Source organism: Carcharhinus amblyrhynchos, chromosome 8, assembly GCF_965287045.1.
Source record: "Carcharhinus amblyrhynchos chromosome 8, sCarAmb.v2.hapA, whole genome shotgun sequence".
NCBI lineage: Eukaryota > Metazoa > Chordata > Chondrichthyes > Carcharhiniformes > Carcharhinidae > Carcharhinus > Carcharhinus amblyrhynchos.
Window position 1 is genome coordinate 72,471,102 of NC_137331.1, and position 22,024 is coordinate 72,493,125.

At 42.5% G+C, this 22,024-nt stretch overlaps 1 protein-coding gene across 3 annotated transcripts in view; it reads left to right on the forward strand.

The window, feature by feature from the left end:
- The window catches only part of LOC145346677 (nucleolar protein 4-like), a 374,023-nt gene that overhangs the window by 151,722 nt on the left and 200,277 nt on the right, over nucleotides 1-22,024 (forward strand). For all 3 annotated transcript variants that reach the window (XM_080194262.1, XM_080194263.1, XM_080194264.1), the window contains one exon: nucleotides 18,463-18,601. In XM_080194262.1, coding sequence (XP_080050388.1) covers nucleotides 18,463-18,601 — 139 coding nt within the window. The remainder of the gene's footprint in view (nucleotides 1-18,462; nucleotides 18,602-22,024) is intronic.

Genomic DNA, 22,024 nt, shown 5'->3' on the forward strand with positions numbered 1-22,024 from the left:
TTGAGTTGGCATCAGAAAGATTAATCAATTGATTTTAAAAATTGGAAATGTCAGAACTGGCCTTTCAAAGAATTGAACTCTGACTTTTGCAGGGAGCAAGATGGGTAAAGCTTGGGATGTGGGGAAACAAGACAAAAAGGCAATTGACAGTCAATGAAGGTGAAACCTGAAGTGCTCCAGGGTTCAAGAGGGTAGGTGGCTTAAGCCAGAAAAAATACAAATGAAACTTACCTGAAATTCTAATCTATCACTGAAAACTGCTAAGGGACTGTTGACCAACATATTTGGTAATTTTTTTTGTTGTTCATGACCAATTTGTGTAAATCTGCAGAACCCCAAAATATTTTTTGCATGGCTTTGCAGACATAGTAACTAGCCTGAGCATTTCATTTGGCTGAGAGGAAACATTTTCAATAAAATGATAACAAGACCTACCAATCTTAAAAATATGATTGATATATAGATTGTTTGCTACAATGAAGTGTATAATGTAAATTCTGTCCCTAATTTTCTCCCTACCCCATCCATTTATACTGGTCAGAACTAAAATCAATGGATGACTTCAGATTTATTTTTCGTGGCAATACATCACCTTCAGCAAATTTTATCTTTGTGTCGCTGTGTCACTGTAAAACAAGTAAAGGGGGTATTCAATAGAACAAATACTTCTGCTGTGCTAGCTCAACGTTGTTACTTTTCCCTGTCTGATTAATGTTCTGTAATTACAAAGCTGAAAAAGTAATTTTTTTTATTAAGAGCTTCCATCTCACTGAGAAAGCTGCAAGCCTTGAAAAGGAAGAGGTATTGGATAGGCTATCTGTGCTTTAAGTTGATAAGGTATTGGGACCAAATGAGATGCATCCAAGGATACTGAGGGAAGTGCAAGTGGCGCTTGCGAAGTCATTGCTAATAATGTTTCAGTCTTCCTTAGACTTGGGAAGTGGTGCCAGCAGCCCAGAGAATTGCAAATGTTGCATCCTTGTTCAAAAAAGGGTGTAAAGATAAGTCTAGTAACTACAGGCCAGTTTCATTTTGGTAGTGGAGATACTTCGAGAAATAATAATTTCGGACAAAATTAATAGTCACATGGATAAATGCAGGTTAATTAAGAAAAGCCAGCATGGGTTTCTTGAGGAGAAAATTATATTCAGCTAACTTGCTGGAGTTTTTTGAAGAGGCAACAGAGAGGGTTGATAAGGGCAGTGCTGTTGACAAGATCTTCTAAAAGGCATTTTGGAAGATCATGCCCACAGACTTATTAGCAAAATTATAGCTTATGAAATAAAAAGGAAAGTAACAACATGGATACAAAATTTGTTGAGTGACCAGAAGCAGCGAATCATGGTTCTTGGATGTTTTGCAGAGCGGACGAACATTTGTAGTGAAGTTGCCTGGGGTTCTCACTGGGATCCTTGCTTTTTCTGATGTATATTAATGACCTAGACCTTAGTGAACAGGGAACGATTTTAAAATTTGCAGATGAGACACAACAAAGTTTTGTGAACTGTGAGGAAGATTGTGTCGAACTTCAAAAAGACACAGACAAATTGGTGGAATTGATAGACAAGTGGCAAATGAAATTCAATGTTGGGAAATGTTGATTAATTTTGGTAGGAAGAACATGGATAGACAGTATAAAATAAAGGATATAACTCTACGAGGGGTGAGGGACAGATGGAATATGCATGCATAAAATAATTAAATGTGGCAGGACAGGTTGAGAGAGCAATTAATAAAGCATGCAGTATTGTAGGGTAATTAGCTGCATTGAGTATAAGAGCAAGTAGGTTATGTTGAACTTGTGTAAGACACTGGCCTGCCCTCAGCCAAAGCTTTGTGTCCATGTAACTGTCTAAACACTTTTTAAAAGACAAAATTGGACCTCTGGCAGCTTGTTCCTACTTGCTGTCTCCAACACCTGACCATTAAGTGATGAAGTCTTGTCCAGGTCGGGGAGATTGGGGCTGGACAATGATGGGGACACATTAGAGCTCACCCGGAGAGGTCTGGGAGGCCAGTGGTAAGTGGGTGGAGACACTAGAAGGTTAGCGATGGGAGGTTGTGAGGCTGGCCAGTGATTAAACTGGCCAGAGATTGGCATATACCTGCTAAGCGTTCTGCTACCGGCCTCTCCAGCAGGATGAGATCCCACCTCCTGATTTTCAGAGTGAATCCCGCTTGGTCAATCTGGGCCACCAGAAGTAATTCCAGGTTATTTCCTTCATGGGTGCAATACCTCAAATAACTTGTATAAAACTTGTCTTCTCACTTTGAGACCCCAAAGAAGACATCCTGAATGTACTGATAGCTTCAATCTTTTAGAATACAGTTTCAAGTCAGTTGTTGAGATCTTCCCTCATAATACCACATCCATCACTTCTGAGGGTATCGGATTGCTCAGAGTGTACTTCCTCATAGATTGGTGTACTGTCTACCTATTCAAAGTAGAAGATACTTCCGTTTGAGTAATTTTGGTAGTGGTAATCTTGACAGTTCATCTGCATTACAATGTAGACTTGATTGTTGATACTCATGTGCCGACAATAGCAATGCCCACCTCTATATTCTGCGTGCTGCCAGTGAGGAAATTCCATCCAAAATGTGGTACAAAAATGGTAGTTAATGGACAGTGTGAACTTTCTTCCGTGCAGGAATTGATAGAATTTCTTCACTCTAAAGACATTCCCTAATGCTTCCTTTTCAGTATGTGAGTAGATACTTCCTGCCTTGCTCAGTGTTGTGATGCAAAAGGAATGAATCTTTCTGAACCTGACAGCATGATGTGGGATACTCCCACACCAATACCAAAAAGCAGATGCGTCAAATGCTAACTGTAGGGGTATGTAGGATCAAAATGCTTCTGCTTCATCTCCCTGCCATGCTGCACTGTCACTGCTGCCCCCATGCCTTTTAAAGCCTATGGGCAGAATTTAGTGAAGCATGAGGAAATATGAAATGAGGTGGGTAGGTATACTTAATTGAACAGGCGGGTAAATGTTAGCTTTTTGAGAACGAGATTAAAGTTTAGAATTAAGTTACCAATTGATTAAAGATGGATGGTGGTTCTGGATGGCAAGCAATGGGAACCTATTTTTAATGTATTACAATATGTCGTGCATACTTATTAAAACACATGGTCACCAGATTAAATTGTAACTTCTAAGATTCAATTGGCAGCAAATAAGGAACATATGCCTTCAGATTCATGACTGGTTAAAAGTAGTGTGAAGCAGGTGAGGTCATCTTCCTAGTGGATTTGGAATGGGTACAAAGAACAAAGAACAACCCAGCACGGGAAACAGGCCCTTCGGCCCAACAAGCCCGCGCCGCCGCATCACCCTACACCTATTCTACCCTGTGTATCTACAAATAGAACCCCTGACTTAGCCAGATTCAGGGGAGAATAGTGTCAATTTGGTAAAACCAATCAGCCTAAGAGCACATCTTTGGGGTGTGGGAGGAAACCGGAGCGCCCAGAGGAAACCCACGCAACCACAGGGAGAATGCACAAACTCCCACAGACACAGGCCCAAATCCATGTATCTGCACAGCTAGCAGTGCTAGTCACCGAGCTGTTGCGGCGCCCGTCTACCGGTCCAGGATCAAGCACACACACCGACACGAAGTACTAGGCCACTCCTGGAACCTCCAGGAGCAGCCCACGCACGACCCACCGTGTGCATGCCCCTCGTTTGACAACGAGGTGGACCTCCACCTGCGGAGTGAAAAGACAAAAACGTTAATCACAAGCCTGCCTTTCCGGTGTCTCCCGAGGTTCTAACCCTTATTCAATAACCCCTACCATAACCCTCCATCCTCGTTTCACTCATGTGCCTATCTAACTGAACCTTAAACGAGTCCAACGTTCCCGCCTCCACCACCCCACTCGGTAGCGCGTTCCATACCCCCACTACTCTCTGCGTAAAGAACCTTCCTCTCATATCCAAATTATACCTCTCCCCCCTCACCCTTAAATCATGTCCTCTTGTATTCGTAACCAATCTAGGGAGCAGTCTCTCACTATTGACCCTGTCTATTCCCTTCAGTATCTTATATACCTCTATCATGTCACCCCTCAATCTCCGTCTTTCCAAAGAGAACAGTCCCAGTTTCTCCAACCTTTCCTCGTAACCCAACCCCTCCATGCCAGGCAACATCCTGGTAAACCCTCCTCTGCACCCTTTCCAGAGACTCCACGTCCTTCCGGTAGTAAGGTGACCAGAACTGGACGCAGTACTCCAAATGCGGTCTAACCAACGTTCTATACAACTGAAGCATTAGACGGCAGCTTTTAAACTCTATACCTCTTCCTATAAAGGCTAGCATTCCATAAGCCTTCCTGACAACATTCTCCACTTGTGTCACAACCTTCATGGATTTGTGAACCTGCACTCCCAGGTCCCTCTGTGTTTCTATACTCCTAATTTGTCTACCTTTAATCACATAGCTCCTCTCTACATTATTCCTTCCAAAATGCATCACCTCGCATTTGTCAGGATTAAATTCCATCTGCCACCTATCTGCCCAATGCACCAACCTATCTATATCCTGTTGTATCACCTGACAATCCACTTCAGTACCCACCAACCCTGCCATCTTGGTGTCATCAGCAAACTTGCTGATCACACCACCTACGCTCTCTTCCAAGTCATTTATGTAGACTACAAAGAGGAGAGGTCCCAGTACCGAGCCCTGCGGCACACCACTGGTCACTGGCCTCCAGCTGGACAAAGTCCCCTCCACAACTACCCTCTGTCTCCTATTGCCCAGCCAGTTCTCAATCCACCTAGCTACCTGACCCCGTATCCCATGCGCCTTAACCTTTTCTACCAGCCTACCATGAGGGACTTTGTCAAACGCCTTACTGAAATCCATATAGATGACATCAACGGCTCTCCCATCGTCAACCGTTTTTGTCACCTCCTCAAAGAATTCCACCAGATTCGTAAGGCAAGACCTCCCTCTAACAAAGCCATGTTGCGTATCCCCAATCAGACCGCAACGCTCCAAATGCTCATACATCCTACCCCTAAGTACTTTTTCCATTAATTTCCCTACCACCGATGTCAAACTCACCGGCCTATAATTCCCAGGGTTATCCCTACTACCTTTTTTGAACAGCGGTACCACATTTGCCACCCTCCAGTCTTCTGGGACCTCACCTGTGTCCAAAGAAGAGACAAAGATTTGCGCCAGAGGCCCAGCAATTTCATCTTTCACCTCCCTAAGCAGCCTGGGATAAATACCATCAGGCCCTGGAGCTTTATCCGTCCTTACGCTACCTAAAAGCCCTAGCACTTCCTCCCTCGTAATAGATATTTCCTGCAGCTGATCCTCAGCTCCCTCTAACAGACCGCACGATTCCGAACCCCTCTCCTTTGTGAATACCGACGCAAAGTATTCATTCAGGAGCTCCCCCATTCCCTCCGACTCAATACATAACTCCCCACTTTTGTCCCTGAGAGGACCAATTTTCCCTCTAACTACTCTCTTGCTCCTAATATAGGAATAAAATGCCTTTGGATTCTCCTTAATCCTACCAGCCAAAGCCATTTCATGCCCTCTCTTCTCCCTTCTAATTCCCCTTTTTAGCTCCCTCCTACTCTCTCTATATTCCTCCAGCGCACTCTCCGTACCCAGTCGTTTCGACCTAACATACGCCTCCCTCTTCTTCCTGACCAAGTCTTCGATACCCCCTGTAATCCACGGCTCTCTAATCCTACCTTTCCCATCCTTCCTCTTAACCGGAACATACCTCCCCTGCAACCATTTCATTTTGCCTTTAAAAGCCTCCCACTTGCCAACCGTGGACTTGCCAGCTAACAGTCCTTCCCAATCAGTGTCCTGCAGCTCCCTCCTAATCCTGCTATAGCTATTTTCCTTGCATGGGGAACTTTGTTGGGACCAATGGTAGAGAGATTGAGCTGTTGTGTTGATCTCAAGTGATAGTTGTCCAGGGCAGTTGGCCATGACTGTCTGATGAGAGAAGTTGGGTCATGACAGCTCTAAGAAGGGTCATGGGAGAAAGAGGAAGGTTGGATGACAAACCTTCAGTCAATCTCTACTGAAGGCAGCTTAAGCATGATAAAGGAGTGATGAAGGATGATTAATGGCAGGTTAATGGTTAGATTGGGAGAGTCAAGGGTAACTGAGGCTAGATCAAACGTGATAGATGAAGGGATGAGGATGATAGTTGGCCAGTTGACGGTGATGGGGCAGGTCCAGGGTGCCAGAGCAACTCATTGGTAATGAGGGGCACCATTAGGTTGACAGACTATTGATCAAGGGTGATGTTGGTTGGCTTGAGGATCACACAAAGCAGAGCTAAGGTGATGGTGGAAAGGTTGAACATGAAGGAAGGACATATGATTGAGGGAGGTTACAATATAATGACTTGCTGCTCCACTGTCAGAGGAGGAGTGTCCAGCATCATAGCTGTGACAGTGGAACAGATGGGGAGATGGTGTTGGCGTGGTAATTTCATTGGAAGAATAATCTGGAGGTCAGGTTCAAATCCCATCATGGCAGGTGGAACTTAATGCTAGTTTTAGTAATGGTGACCATAAAATCATTGTTGATTGTTGTAAAATTCCATCTGGTTCATTAAAGTCCTTTAAAGAAAGCAATCTACCTGGTTTGGCCTGTGTGTGACTCCAGATGCACAGCATTATGGTTGACAAATTGACCTCTAAAATAATCTATCAAGCCACTTAGTTTAAGGGTAATTAGGCAGAAGCTATAAATGCATCCTTGCCCGCGATGTTCACCTGCTCAAAGAATAACAGTTTTTAAAAAGATCAAGGAGAGATTTGTTTATGGTCGTGTGTATGGAAACCAGGGTGTTGTCAATGCACAGCAGTGGGCATCCTATTGACCCACAATCTGTTGACATGATGGAGGGCTAACTAGACTGTGCTGACTAGAACTTTGCCTGCCTTTAGCCAGACAGGGAGGGTTTTGTGCAACCAGTATTTTTTGATGCTGTGGTGGAGGGGGAGAGAAGTCAGCAGGGGAGAGCGCAAGAGTTGGTGCAGCAACAGTTAGATGGATAACAAGGGGTGGCAGCAAAAGGTCAGACAGCTCTGGATGCTGGGCCAGTGTAATGCTGAGCAATGGCACAGTGCTGAATATACCTCAACTGCAAGAGAGGCAATGTCAAAGATGGCTGAGAATGTCACAGCAGTCAGTCACTGACCTATATTAGCTCCTGCAGGAAGAACTGTGGATGGATGGCAGTCCTATGCCAGTAGCCGTAAAAGTCACTGTCGCCTTGAATTTCTGTGCCAGTGGATGATTCCAGAACTTCATGGTGGACTAGTGCGGCTTCTTTCAGCTGATTGTCGTGTGCATATGATGAGCTTTCTCACCTCTGAGTGGAGGTCCCATGGTCTTCTGGTCCCTTTATTGGGACACTTGATGCAACTACAAAATTCTTTCTGTTGTGTGGACAGGCCAGTCCTGCAAGGATGCAACAAGACTTCCTGAAAAATGGACAAAAACACCTCCAAAAACAGTCCAAAGTACTTTTTAGACACTCCCTAATAGAAAGAAAGTTCCATAAATTTTACTTGCCTGCAATCAGGGTGCTTCGCCTTTTATATGATGCTATTGCAGAGCCAATTTTCTGGTTCATGCATTTTTTTTAGAAGTGTTGCCAAGACCAGCGGTGTCCAAATTTAAAATCCTGGCATTGCATCATCTGGTGATACTCTATCAGGATTGTGGAATCATATAGCACAGAAGAGGTTCTTTGGCCCATTGAGTCTGCACCGATACATGAGAAACACCTGAAATCCCACCTAATTCCCATCTGTCAGAACTTAGCTCATGGTGCTGAAAGTTGTGATGTGCTAAGTGCTCATCCAGGTACTTCTTAAAAAATGTGAGGCAACCTGCCTCCTCCACCTGTCAGACAGTACATTCCAGATCATCACCCACTCTCTGGGTCAAAAAGCTTTTTGTCACGTCTTCCTAAACCTCCTGCTCCTCACTTTGAACCTATGTCCCATTGTGACTGACCCTTCAACTGAGGGCATCAGCTGCTCCTTATCCACTCTTTCCATGTCTCTCATAATCTTAAGCAGGTCATCCGTCAGTCTTCTCTGCTACAACGAAAACAACCCAAGCCTACACAGCCTTTCTTCATAACTTAAATGTTCATCCCAGGCAGCATCCTGGAGACTTTCCACTGCAGCCCCACCAGTGCAATCACATTCTTTCTATGATGTGGTGACCAGAGCTACACACAGTACTTTAGCTGTGGCCTCATGTTAGGGTAACACCAATTCAAAGACCTGGATTTTATGCCTTCATTCTCATTGGTGGGCAGGGGGGAGGGGGAGTCTCTGTATGTATGGGGAGTGTTTTTGTCTTTTTTGTGTCTGAGATTGGACTGCCCTTTTAAAAATGATGCCCCAATCTTGTGATTCTTGATGTTGCCAGCTTTTTCTGGTCCTGCTCCTCCAGCATGATGACATGGACCATGTCTCCCAATTTTTTTCCATCCAAGGGTTACACAATATGGCAAAAAAAAGCCAATGAGCTCCATGCTGCTTTTGATGCCTGAGCGAGCAGTTGGATGAAAGAGGGAAAATTCCACCCAGTGTGTTCAGGGACATGCGAGGGAGAAAGCTGTCTTGAGGAAGCAAGGTAAGCTTTGTTACACAGCTTGGAATGGCACCACATTGATGAATGTCTCACTTGTAGAGTTTAAACTAGGAAATGTAAAGTAAGAAGTATAAACTTGACTTCAATCATGCAAATAAAGCCTGAGAAAGAAAGATGAGAGTAAATGAGCGGGATGATAAAGGAGATGAGTGGAAAAAGTTAAAGAAAGTTTTTTTGATCTCCTATGAAATTAATTGCTGAAGGAAGGGTGGGGGGTCCAGAATTGTAAAATTAAATTTCCAGGGGAAAGAAGTTTTGAGATAGTAATTATCACTGATTATGCCATTAAAAATTGATTTGCTTTTGACTGCGCATGCCGTAATTTTTTTCTGGGGTGTTTAATAGATAACTAATGGTTAGGTAATCCAATGTCATGCTGTTGTATGTATTTCAGTGCTGAGGTGTGCACCCTATGAAGGAAAAGCGTAACTTGAACTGTAACCTCTTGATTTGTGTGTTTAACTGCATCTTTTCATATCTGGAATTTGCTGTTAGATTTACCCAATGGTGATAGTTAGTGCTGGTAGCCTCATCATCAATGTTTTCTCCAAAATGTATGACTGTGCAGTAAGCTGGGAATCCTTGTACTAAGCCAAGCACAAGTTGGCGCTTTTAAGTTACTACACGTGCAAGGCTAAACAATAAAAGGGTCTGTGCATGTTCATATGTAGGCTGCACACAAGTAAGACAAATTAGAGGGATTGTTGATTGTTATTATTAACACAAAATCTGGGCAAATATTTTTATTTTTAAGCAATTTTCATTGCATCCATTATTAGCTGCTAACAACATTGGATATCAGGGCAATAATTGCAGCCATATACAAAGAGCAATTAATTACATGTGTAATGGGATATGTGTCTCCACCAAAGTCAGCAATAAACACATCAGTTTTATAATCCTACAATGTATAACAACATGATACAAAGACCAAAGAACGGTACAGCACAGAACAGGCCCTTTGGCGCATCAAGCTGCACCAATCAGTGGTCCTATCTAGACCAACCATCTGCATCCCTCTATTCTCTGCCCATTCTTGTATCTATCCAGATAAGTCTTAAATGTTGTTAACCCGTCTGCCTCAACTATCTCACTTGGCAGTGCATTCCAGGTCCCCACGACCCTCTGTGTCAAAAAACGTCCCCTGCACATCTCTACTGAGCCTTCTCCCCCTTACCTTGAACTTGTACCCCTTGTAATTGTCATTTCTGCCCTGGGAAAAAGCTTCCAACTGTCCGTAGTTCAAAAGATATAGGAGCGGAATTAGGTCATTTTGCCCATCGAGTCCACTGCGCCATTCGATCATGGCTGATATGCTCTTCATCCTCATTTTTCTGCCTTCTCCCCATAACCTTTCAATCCATTACCAATTAAAAATCTGTCCAACCCCTTAAATTTACTGATTATTCCAGCATCCACAGCACTTAGGGGCAGTGAATTCCACAGATTCACAGCCCTTTGGGAGAAGTAGTTTCTGCTCAACTCTGTTTTAAATTTGCTACCCCTTATCCTAAGACTATGAGCTCCCGTCTTAGAATGCCCCACCAGCGAAAGCATATATTCCACATCTATCTTATCCATACCATTTATCTTGAATACCTCATTTTGATCTCCCCTCATTTTTCTAAATTCCAGTGAGTATAGGCCTAAACTGTCCAATCTCTCTTCATACGACAAACCCTTCATCTTTGGAATCAATCCAGTGAACCTCTTCTGAATTACCTCCAATGTCACTACATCTTTCCTCAAATTCACCTGATCTATGCCCCTCAATTTCATAAACTTCTATCAGGTCACCCCTCAGCTTCCATCTTTTCAGGGAGAACAATCCCAGTTTATTCAATTTCTCCTCATAGATAATATGCAACATCCTGGGATGCCTTTTCTGTACTCCCTCCATAGCCTTCATGCCCTTCTGGTTATGTGGCAACCAGAATTGGATACAGTATTCCAAATGTGGCCTAACCAACGTTTTATATAACAGTTACATAATTTACCAACTTTTATACTCGATGCCCCAGCTGATGAAAGCAAGTGTGCCATATGCTTTCTTCACCACCGTTTCCACCTGTGCTGCCACTTTTAAGGATTTGTGGACCTGTACTCCCAGATCTCTCTGTGTATCTATGCTCCTGATTGTTCTGCCATTTATTTTATAACTCCCACCTGTATTGGATCTACCAAAATGCACCATCTCGCAATGTTTCAGATTAAATTCCATCTGCATGTCTCCACCCAATTTTTCAGCCTATCTGTATCCTGCTGTATTTTCTGACAGTTGTCATCACTATCTGCAACTCCAGCAATCTTAATACTTTCCGCAAACTTGCTAACCAGACCAGCTACGTTTTCTTCCAAGTCATTTATATATTTTACAAACAACAGAAGTCTCAGCACTGATCTCTGCAGAATAGCACTAGTTATAGATCTCCATTCATAAAAACATCCTTCCATCGCTACTCTCTGTCTTCTGTGGCCAAGCCGCTTCTGAATTCATCTTAGTTCACTCTTGATCCTGTGTGATTTAATCTTTTGCACTAGCCTGCCATGAGGGACCTTGTCAAATGCAGTTTCAAAGTAAAAGTTAGATAGTTGACTAAACCAATTATGAAGCAATATTCAAATTACATTGTACCAGCTTTTGTAAATGTAGTCTTTATTATAAAAATAAATTAATGGTTTATTTTGGAAATGCGTACATTTGTGTTTGTGAGGTAAACAGAGTTAGATCTTGTGGGTTTGATGACAACATAAATTCAGGCTCATAATATCAACATTTTTAGTTATATACAGAGAGATAAAATGTGCGATTTGAGAGTCAACATGAATTTCCATTGTATCCAAGGATATTTGAACTAAGTGGTGGAAAACGGAGTCTCTGAAACACAGCTGTTTGTTTAGGAGTGATGGGTGGTATCAGGAAAGATGAGAAGTTTCTGGATTGTACTCATGAGGCAATGCATGATGCAGGAGAAGTGTGGAAAGAGAAAAGTGGTTTTTCAGCAGGAGCAGAAACAGGATACAGGATTCACAGGCATTGGGAATGCCAATTATTTGAACTGTCTAATCGATATGTAGGTCCTGAATTTTCTGGACTTTATCAGTAAGTATTCGGAGCTTAAATGTTTGAAATTTACAAATTTAAGGCAGTTTAAATACCAATTAAGCTGTGCTGCTGTTTACATTTAAAGTTGGACCCTCCAGTGGGTGTGTTTATGTTGCTTGGAGTTCCTTAGAATGTATTTTTGACTGGAAGTGCCGCAGGAGTTCCAAGATCCCGTGATTTCTGCCCTATTGCACCAAGGGTTATTCACAATGAGATAAAAGAGGCAGATCCATTGCCAGCATAAGCTAATAGTGATGGGAGCTCTTTGCTCTGGAGTCTGGAGCAGTTTTGGAATGTGATTGCTAGACTTGTAAGAAAGCTTTTGGAGCAAAATACTTCTGCTGTACTTCAGAAAAGAACTGACCTTGTTTCTGACAGCTCAAAGACTTGTGAGACCACCAAGAAAATTATTTGCTTCATCAAAGTTAGAGGTTCTGAGTTGTGGGATTCTTAGTCAGCATTGCCTTGTATGCTATTTTTAAGGAAGATGAACATTGTAGGATGAAGAATGTTTTTAAAATGTCTTTAACATGTCTTTTAAAAAAACATTTAAACAATTACAAGATGGGTACAGAGGGATATGGGTCAAATGCGGGCAATTGGGACTAGCTTAATGGTACAAAAAAAGGGTGGCATGGACAAGTTGGGCCAAAAGGCTTGTTTCCATGCTGTAAACCTCAATGACTCTATGACTTTTTAAGAAAAGGAAGGCGAGATAACATTTGAAGAGGATATATCTCCCTTCCCCACCAAAGGAATTTGCCAGCTACACAGGTCCTTAGCTCTGCCTGGGAAAAAATGCTTGCTACAAAAGTGCCCATCGCAGAACTATCCTTGGCATAAAGGCTTGCAAAAATTAACTGCCTGGGCAAATCATAACAGCATTCAAATTCTATGCCATTGATGCATTTCAAGTATCTGAAGGCAGCCTGCGTAATATTACTCTGAGTTCGATGTGGCCACATTCATCAAGGCACTGACATCATTCTTCAGAGAGCAGGGAATTAATTCATTTTGGCATGATAAAGCCATAGAGTTGTTCGAACAAGATGGCACTCATGCAGCACTGCAAACTCGTAAGATACTGTAATGTTTTGAATCGAAATAGCTTTCTTTTGCTGATCATATAAACCATGAATGTGCGTGCCAGTTCTTCAATTGCTGCAAATTGCCATGATGAAATTACCCTAAGGGATTCTACTATAATTAATATTTTAAGGAAAAATGTAGAGTAACCAGATTGCATGTTGGTGACAAAATGAACCATAGATCGTGACCTCTCTGAATATCTCAAGAAAAACAGTCGAGGAAGGCATTAAGATTGCTTTTTTTTACAAGACTCCAAGAGAGCTATTGGCATCTTTGAAGAGTTTTTTGCTTTCTTTTAAATGTGGAGGAATGATCTGCAACATACTCCTGAATGGGTATTTTGCACAGTGGTTATGTCTTGTACCCTGCACAGATTGATGTCCAAAAAGCTTGGAATATGGAGACTCTGTGGGAGATACAGGAGCATGGAAAGATCATCAGGAAGACTGACATTGAGAAATAGCTGCATGGAGAATCAGAACTGGCTTGCCCACAGAAGGCAGAGAGTGGTTGTAGATGGGTCTTCTTCTGCATGGAGGTCGGTCACCAGTGGAGTGCCCCAGGGATCTGTTCTGGGACCCTTGCTGTTTGTGATTTTTATAAATGACCTGGATGAGGAAGTGGAGGGATGGGTTGGTAAGTTTGCCGATGACACGAAGGTTGGAGGTGTTGTGGATAGTTTGGAGGGACGTCAGAAGTTGCAGCGAGACATAGATAGGATGCAAGACTGGGTGGAAAAATGGCAGATGGACTTCAACCTGGATAAATGTGTGGTGGTACATTTTGGCAGATCAAATGGAATGAAGGAATATAATATTAAGGGTAAGACTCTTCGCAGTGTGGAAGATCAGAAGGATCTTGGGGTCTGGTTTCATAGGACTCTCAAATTGGCTTCGCAGGTAGAGGATGTGGTTAAGAAGGTGAATGGTGTACTGGCCTTCATCAGTTGAAGAATTGAATTTAGGAGTCGGGAGATAATGCTGCAGCTTTATAAGACCCTGGTCAGACCCCACGGACTACTGTGCTCAATTCTGGTTGCCTCATTACAGGAAGGATGTGGAACCCATAGAAAGGGTGCAGAGGAGATTTACAGGGATGTTGCCTGGAGTGGGTGGCATGCCTTATGAGGATAGGTTGAGAGAGCTCAGTCTTTTCTCCTTGGAGAGATGAAGGATGAAAGGTGACCTGATAGAGGTGTATAAGATGTTGAGAGGTATTGATCGGATGGATTCTCAGAGGCTTTTTCCCAGGGCTGAAATGGCTGCCACAAGAGGACGCAGGTTTAGGGTGCTGGGGAGTAGGTACAGAGGAGATGTCAGGGGTAAGTTTTTCCCTCAGGGAGTGGTGGGTGAGTGGAATCGACTGCTGTCGGTGGTGGTGGAGGCAAATTCGATGAGGTCTTTAAAGAGACTTCTGGATGAGTAAATGGGACTTAATAGGTTTGAGGGTTATAGGTAAGCCTAGAAGATAGAGATATGATCGGCACAACTTGTGGGCCGAAGGGCCTGTTTGTACTGTAGTTTTTCTATGATTCTAATGATTCTATAATTAATGAAATATTGCCCTTTTTTTCAGTATTTTGCCTTGCTATCATGACTATTGCTACCATTTTAAGAAGGGTGGCAGGCAAAAGGCAGGGAATTATAGGCCGGTTAGTTTAACGTCTGTTGTAGGTAAAATGTTAGAATCCGTGATCAAGGAGAAAATAGCGAAGCATCTTGAGGAGAATTGTTTGATAGAGCAGACGCAGCACGGTTTTGTTAAGGGGAAGTCGTGTCTGACGAATTTATTGGAGTTCTATGAGGATGTGTCTAGGGCTGTGGATAGAGGAGAGCCAGCGGATGTGGTGTTTCTTCATTTTCAGAAGGCGTTTGACAAGGTGCCTCACAAGAGGTTATTACAGAAGGTCAGGGGGCATGGAGTTAGGGGTAGGGTGTTAGCGTGGATAGAGGATTGGCTGTCAAATAGGAGGCAGAGAGTGGGGGTCAATGGGTGCTATTCGGATTGGCGGTTGGTGACTAGTGGAGTGCCCCAGGGGTCGGTGCTGGGGCCTCAGCTATTTACCATTTATATAGATGATCTGGAGGAGGGAACTGAGTGTATGGTGTTGAAATTTGCTGATGACACCAAGGTTGGTGGAATGGCAAATTGTGCGGAGGGTGTGGAGAGTCTGCAGAAGGATCTAGATAGGCTGGGCGAATGGGCCAGGAACTGGCAAATGGAATTTAATGTTGGCAAATGTGAGGTTGTCCACTTTGGTAGGAATAATGGTAGGAAGGACTATTACTTATGTGGCGAAAAACTGCAGCAGGCAACGGTGCAGAGGGACCTCAGGGTCCTTGTGCATGAGTCGCAAAAACCCAGCCTGCAGGTGCAGCAGGTGGTCAGGAAGGCAAATGGGATGCTGGCCTTCATAGCGAGGGGGATTGAATATAAAAGTAGTGAGGTCTTGCTGCAGCTGTACAGGGCACTGGTGAGGCCGCAGCTGGAGTACTGTGTGCAGTTTTGGTCGCCGCACTTACGCAAGGATATTTTGGCCTTGGAGGGAGTGCAGAGGAGGTTTACTAGGCTGATACCGGAGTTGAGGGGGTTGAACTATGAGGAGAGGCTGAATAAACTAGGCTTGTACTCGTTAGAGTTTAGAAGAATGAGGGGAGATCTCATTGAGACATATAAGATGATGAATGGGATGGATAGGATAGAGGTGGAGAGGCTCTTCCCGCTCTGAAAGGACAGTAGGACTAGGGGGCACAGCCTCAAGATAAAGGGGGGACGGTTTAGAACAGAGTTGAGGAGGAACTTCTTCACTCAAAGGGTGGTGAATCTCTGGAATTCTCTGCCCGTTGAAGTGGTGGAGGCTGCCTCGCTAAATATTTTTAAGACGCGGGTAGATGGGTTTTTGATAAGCGAGGGGATTAAGGGTTATGGGGAGAGGGCGGGAATGTGGAACTGAGCCACGACAGATCAGCCATGGTCTTATTGAATGGCGGGGCAGGCTCGAGGGGCTAGATGGCCTACTCCTGCTCCTATTTCTTATGTACTCTCCAAATTCAGATCTTTTAATACCTATTTTGGAACTTCACACCATGTCAACCCTTCTGGCCTGATTAGACTTTGCAGTTCCAATCACACTGCAGGAATAACTGAGCATTAGATATCTGTAACTACTCATTTGCATGGTGCCACGAGAATATAAGCTGAATGCCTGCTGTGTGCCACTCACTGAGAAATGATACTGTTGTGCAGGTTCACTCCATTTTGCACCTTCTGATGGGCTCTGTATCTGGTCTTGCCATTGGGTCAGTTGTACAGAATAAAAATTGGGAACAGTTGACTTAACTTTATACCCGTTTGGAAACATTGAACCACTTTCTGTGGTCTGCAGCAGTTCTTGGGATGTTGGAGGTTTCACTGACTGCTTACTTCTAATGGCTTGAAGCCATTTTTTGGTTTCTTGCCCTAAGTAGTCACTGTGATGCGCAGGGAACAATTTTAATTTTAAGAAGTGTTCTGTATTATGGTAGTTTCTTAATGCAATCAATGGTAATCTGCTCCTCATGTTCAAAGTTATTAAGGGATAAGTGACACAAAATACAAGGTATGATAGAACATAGAACATTACAGCGCAGTACAGGCCCTTCGGCCCTCAATGTTGCGCCGACCAGTGGAACCAATCTAATGACCCTCTAACCTAAACTATTCCAATGTTATCCATATGCCTATCCACTGACCATTTGAACGCCCTTAAAGTTGGCAAGTCCACAACTGCTGCAGGCAGGGCATTCCACGACCTTACTACCCTCTGAGTAAATAACCTACCTCTGTCATCCATCCTATAACTACCACCCATTAATTTAAAGCTATGTCCCCTTATGTTAGCCATCACCATCCGAAGTAAAAGGCTGTCACTGTCCACCTTATCCAATCCTCTGATCATCTTGTATGCCTCAATCAGGTCACCTCATAACCTTCTTCTCTCCAATGAAAATAACCTCAAGTCCCTCAGCCTTTCCTCATAGGACCTTCCCACCATACCAGGCAACATCCTGGTAAACCTCCTCTGCACCCTTTCCAATGCCTCCACATCTTTCTTATAATGCGGCGACCAGAACTGTACACAATAGTCCAACTGCGGCCGCACCAGAGTTTTGTACAGTTGTAATATGACCTCACGGCTCCGAAATTCAATCCCTCTACCAGTAAAAGCTAACACACTGTACGCCTTCTTAACAACCTTATCAACCTGGGTGCCAACTTTCAGGGAGCTATGCACATGTACCTTGAGATCTCTCTGCTCGTCAACACTACTAAGAGTCCTTCCATTAGTCATATATTCTGTACTCCTGTTACTCTTACCAAAGTGAATCACCTCACACTTTTCCACATTAGACTCCATTTGCCCAGCTCTGCAGCTTATGTGTCCCTCTGCAAACTGTAACATCCATCCTCATTGTCTACAACTCCTCCAACTTTGGTGTCGTCAGCAAATTTACTAATCCATCTTTCTACACCCTAAAATGACAAACAGCAGTGGCCCCAAAACAGAGGCTTGAGGTACACCACTTGTAACTGAACTCCAGGTTGAATATTTCCCATCAACCACCACCCTCTGTCTTCTATCAGCTAGCCAATTCCTGATCCAAACTGCTAAATCACCCTCAATCCCATGCATCTGCATTTTCTGCAATAGTCTACCATGGGGAACCTTATCAAACGCTTTGCTAAAATCCATATACACCACGTCAACTGCCTTACCCTTATCCACCTCTTTGGTCACCTTTTCAAAAAACTCGATAAGGTTTGTGAGGCACGACCTACCCTTCACAAAACCATGTTGACTATCCCTAATCAATTTATTTCCCTCTCGATGATTATAAATCCTATCCCTTATAATTCTTTCCAAAACTTTGCCCACAACAGAAGTAAGGCTCACTGGTCTATAATTCCCAGGATGGTCTCTACTCCCCTTCTTGAACAAGGGGACAACATTTGCTATCCTCCAGTCTTCCGGCACTATACCTGAAGCAAATGACGACATGAAGATCAAAGCCAAAGGCACTGCAATCTCCTCCCTGTATTTCTCTTGATGCATATCAGCATATATTATTCCAATTCTCATTTTTGGTAGAATTTCTGACAGATGCAAAAGGTACAGGAATCTAGTGTAACAGGTTTCTATCCTATATTTTGACCCTCTAGCCCAAAATGATCTCTCTTTCCTGGTGCAGTGGCACGGGAATTTCAGAGCAAGGATCTTCAGTTGTTATTTGATCAAGGTATCTAATAGAATATTTTACTAAAGGTTAATAGTGCACTGAATCAACATATTTGCTGAAGCTTTGATTGGAAATGCAATATTGATGAGATGGTAAGGTATTGATTGCTTACCCGGTTTCTCACCTTTGAGGTTAAAGGCAAGTATTCTGATGTCAAAGAGCTAATTAAAGGAAGGATTAATTAATTAAGGAAAAGCAAAAGCACTGATTTCAAATTAAAAAAGTTACAATTGTTAAAGACCAAATTTATATATTAAAGTGTTTTTTAATAGAGAAACTCCTCATATATAGTGGTGAAAATGATTTGTTTTCATGTTTTTGCAGGATGAGCAATCATTGAGCAGTGAGGAGTTTGAACTCAGTGACTCCACATGGATGTCAGTCGATCGCATGAACTCTGACCAAAGCTCTACTCTGGAAGAGAGAATGCATAGTCCACAGAACATTGACAGCCATCAGGATGGTTAGTACTCTTGTACGTTAGAAATTGTATTCAGTTCTTGAGTTTAGTTAGAGCTTTGATGGGAAAAGTATGCTTTAACTGTACATACTACAATCATAGGTGTGTGATTAAACGCAGTAATATATTGTTGTTACAATTATATAATTTATCTCACCTATTTTGCAGTTTAATGATGATAAGTTCTGTATGCTGATCTGGATCTTTTAAAAAATCCATTTCTAATATTGCCCTTCTGCCTTGAGATATGAATTATTTTGAAAACATGCATTCAAACTTTGTGAAATGATTCATCATAAAAATATCAATATAAATGAGTATTTCAAAGACCATTCCTCCTTGCTCTGGTGTTGCTAATAAAACACTCTTGGAAAAAAATACATTTCTGGACTCTGGAGTATCCCAATAAAAATCTGCATTTGTTTGACATTCAAGAACAAAAATAACATTTTTAATATAGCAAATACTTACTTGTTTCCCCAACTTTGCTGAAATATCCTTAGAATATTTTCTCAGCACCTGATGGTATGTAACAACATGTTCCCATCTGTCTTTCCAGCTGCAGTATCCAAAATGGCAGATCATAGAATCCCTATAGTGCAGAAGGAGGCCAATCAGCCTATCTGGTCTGCACCGACTCTCCGACACAGCATCTTACCCAGACCCTATCCCCATAACTCCACATATTTATCCGCTAATCCCCCTAACCTACACACCTTGGGACACTAAGGAGCAATTTAGCATGGCTGATCAATCTAATCTGCACACACAGTTTATGTAACCATAGGGAGAGTGTGCAAACTGCACACACTCACCAAGACTGGAATTTAACCCAGGTCCCTAACACTTTGAGATAACAATGCTAACCACTGTGCTGTTGTGCCATCCTTAATGTGATGAAATAAGATGGCTTTTTAAAAAAATTAAATTTTATTACATATTTAGCAGCTGGCACTGCATGAATGATAAAGCTGCACTGAACTTGATGATTACTCTGAAGTTACAATAATGATGATTTTAGAGACTAGAAATCTGTTTGAAGAAAATCTCCATTTTAAAGCCATTAAATCAGGAAGAATTTTATTTTGCAACCATTAATTTCTGGGCGCACTTAAAAGGTAAAGCGTTAACTACTGATAGGGCAACAGTTTAATGATAGTGGTTAGGATGTCAAACAGATTGTGGCTGCTGCTGTTTTACAGCAGACATAATTTTAAACAGTATTAGAACTAGTTTTATCTTCAAAGGCTACAGTCATGACTTAGAAACTGAGAGGAGATTGAGGGACTTTCAGGTACTGATAGTACAGCTTTACTGGAGAGAAGAGAAAACTATTTGTGTTAAGTTATTTTAAGTTAATTCATAGATAAATCTTGTGGGTTAAATTACCAGCAAATTGTGGATCAGGATTTATAATTGCTTGTGGATGAAGCAAATATTGAAAAGGTGTGTTGACAATTACAACATGTTGCATATAATGAGTATGATCTTTCCAAACAAATTTTAAGTGCCAAACAAGTAAGAAAACGGGAGAGAATGGTGCCGGTTTTTTCAGCAAGCCACGATTTGCAATCTTACTGCACTTAATGTTTAAAAAAGTGCCCGGATGCGATTCTTACCAGTTAGTCAGGAGCCGAGGCTAGCTGGTGAAGCCGGCTACAGGGGTGCTTGGTATGCCATCAGGCAGCTGCCCCTATCCCCCAGTGCACTGGGAGATTTCCTGCCACATCCCACCCTCCCTCCCCAGCTATCTACCCCTGTCTGCAGAGTTCCGCCCCCTCCCCTATCCCCCCTCACCCCCACCAATCACTACCCCTGCAGAGTTCCCTCCCTTGACTCCCCCTTTAATGTCATTTAAATTATGACATTAATATTTAAATTGGCTTATGGGTGTGAAGTCGATTGTGTCAGCAAAATAGGGTGGAAATGTGTCTTGTCTGGCGTGAAAGCCTCATATGCTACCTCCCTGGCTCACTGCGTGGGCAAAAAGATTGCACCCAATATATTTTAGAAAATCATAGCAATTACAAAAAAAAACTACCTGATTATAACAGCAGCAATTTGTATTATAGCATCTTTAAAGTAATGAGAAGACCCAAAGCACTTCTCAAGAGTACCATAAAACCAAGGCCTGAATTTTTGCAGAGGCAGCAGAGCTTCATGTCTTAGCCAAAATGGCACCAGAGCCCCAAACCTTCAAGTCTTGCCCCTGTATCTGACACCGAATATTTTTAGGGGGAACAGGGATGGACATATTTTGCACATGAGTGGCTCACTGAAGCAGCAGTGCATTTACAAGTGTACCTTTTGGAATATATGCCTGAGACGAGAACATCTACATTTACTGGAGTGCTTTGGAAAGGCTAGGTACCTTTTGGAGGGGGCACGTACCGTTTCACAGAGCCTAGAAAAATTTTACCCAACAATAATATGGGACAGGACTTCCTGAGAGACAGGCAGTGGAGTTTTGAAACAATGATTTTGGTCTTCCTAGGATTTAATTGGAGGACATGGAGGGGCCATGGTGAGCTTTGAAGCATTGAATTGGGTTAGCTATGGAAAGGCCTTGGATATTCATAGAAGGTTAAATGTGGTCGTGGAATGTCCAGGGGCAGTCATGGAAGACTTGGATCAGAGGTGACTATGGAAGATTGGGGACGGGGGTTGGTGGTGGCGGTGATAACCATGAATGTATTGTTTTGGGGGTGGCCATGAAAGAGCCATAAGTGGACATGGGAGGGTTGGGGAGGTCATGGAAGAGTAGGGGATTGACACAGAACAGCCAGGGAAGGATATGTTCTTGCTATGTTATGCCTGTGTGCAACCTTGCAAGACCCTGTTGGTACTGTATATGCCTTGTTCTGTGATAAAGATACTGAAGATCCTTTGCACTGAGAAAAGTGGCCATGCTCAACAAAAATTTTAAAACAGCCACTGCAGAACAAGGTCCCTAATTTCTCCATTGACAAGTGTCAATGATTTAATTTGTGTCATTGCATCACATGCTCGCAAATTTAAAAAAAAATATGTGACAGACATTTTTTTCATGAAGTTGCTGGCCTTTCAAAGTTATTGTAATGCCTAACAAATTTTCTGGATTTCTTTTGATGATATAACAGAATTAATGGGTTATGGTGATATAGAGGATGCAGCACATCTCTGCAGTCAAAGGTATTTGATGATACGTCTCAAACCAGACTTGTACATTAAAAGTTTGTGAGATAAAGAAGGAAGTATAAATTGGATAATAAATCCACATAATTATAGGGAGACAAAGAGTAATGATTAATTGTGATAGTTATAATTAAACAGTTATGATTAGCATGGAATCCCACAAATCAGTCCTGGGACCCATGTTATTTACCGTATATATAAATGATCCTGATGCTATTAAGATCAGCATTTACAAAAAAAATCAATTTGGTT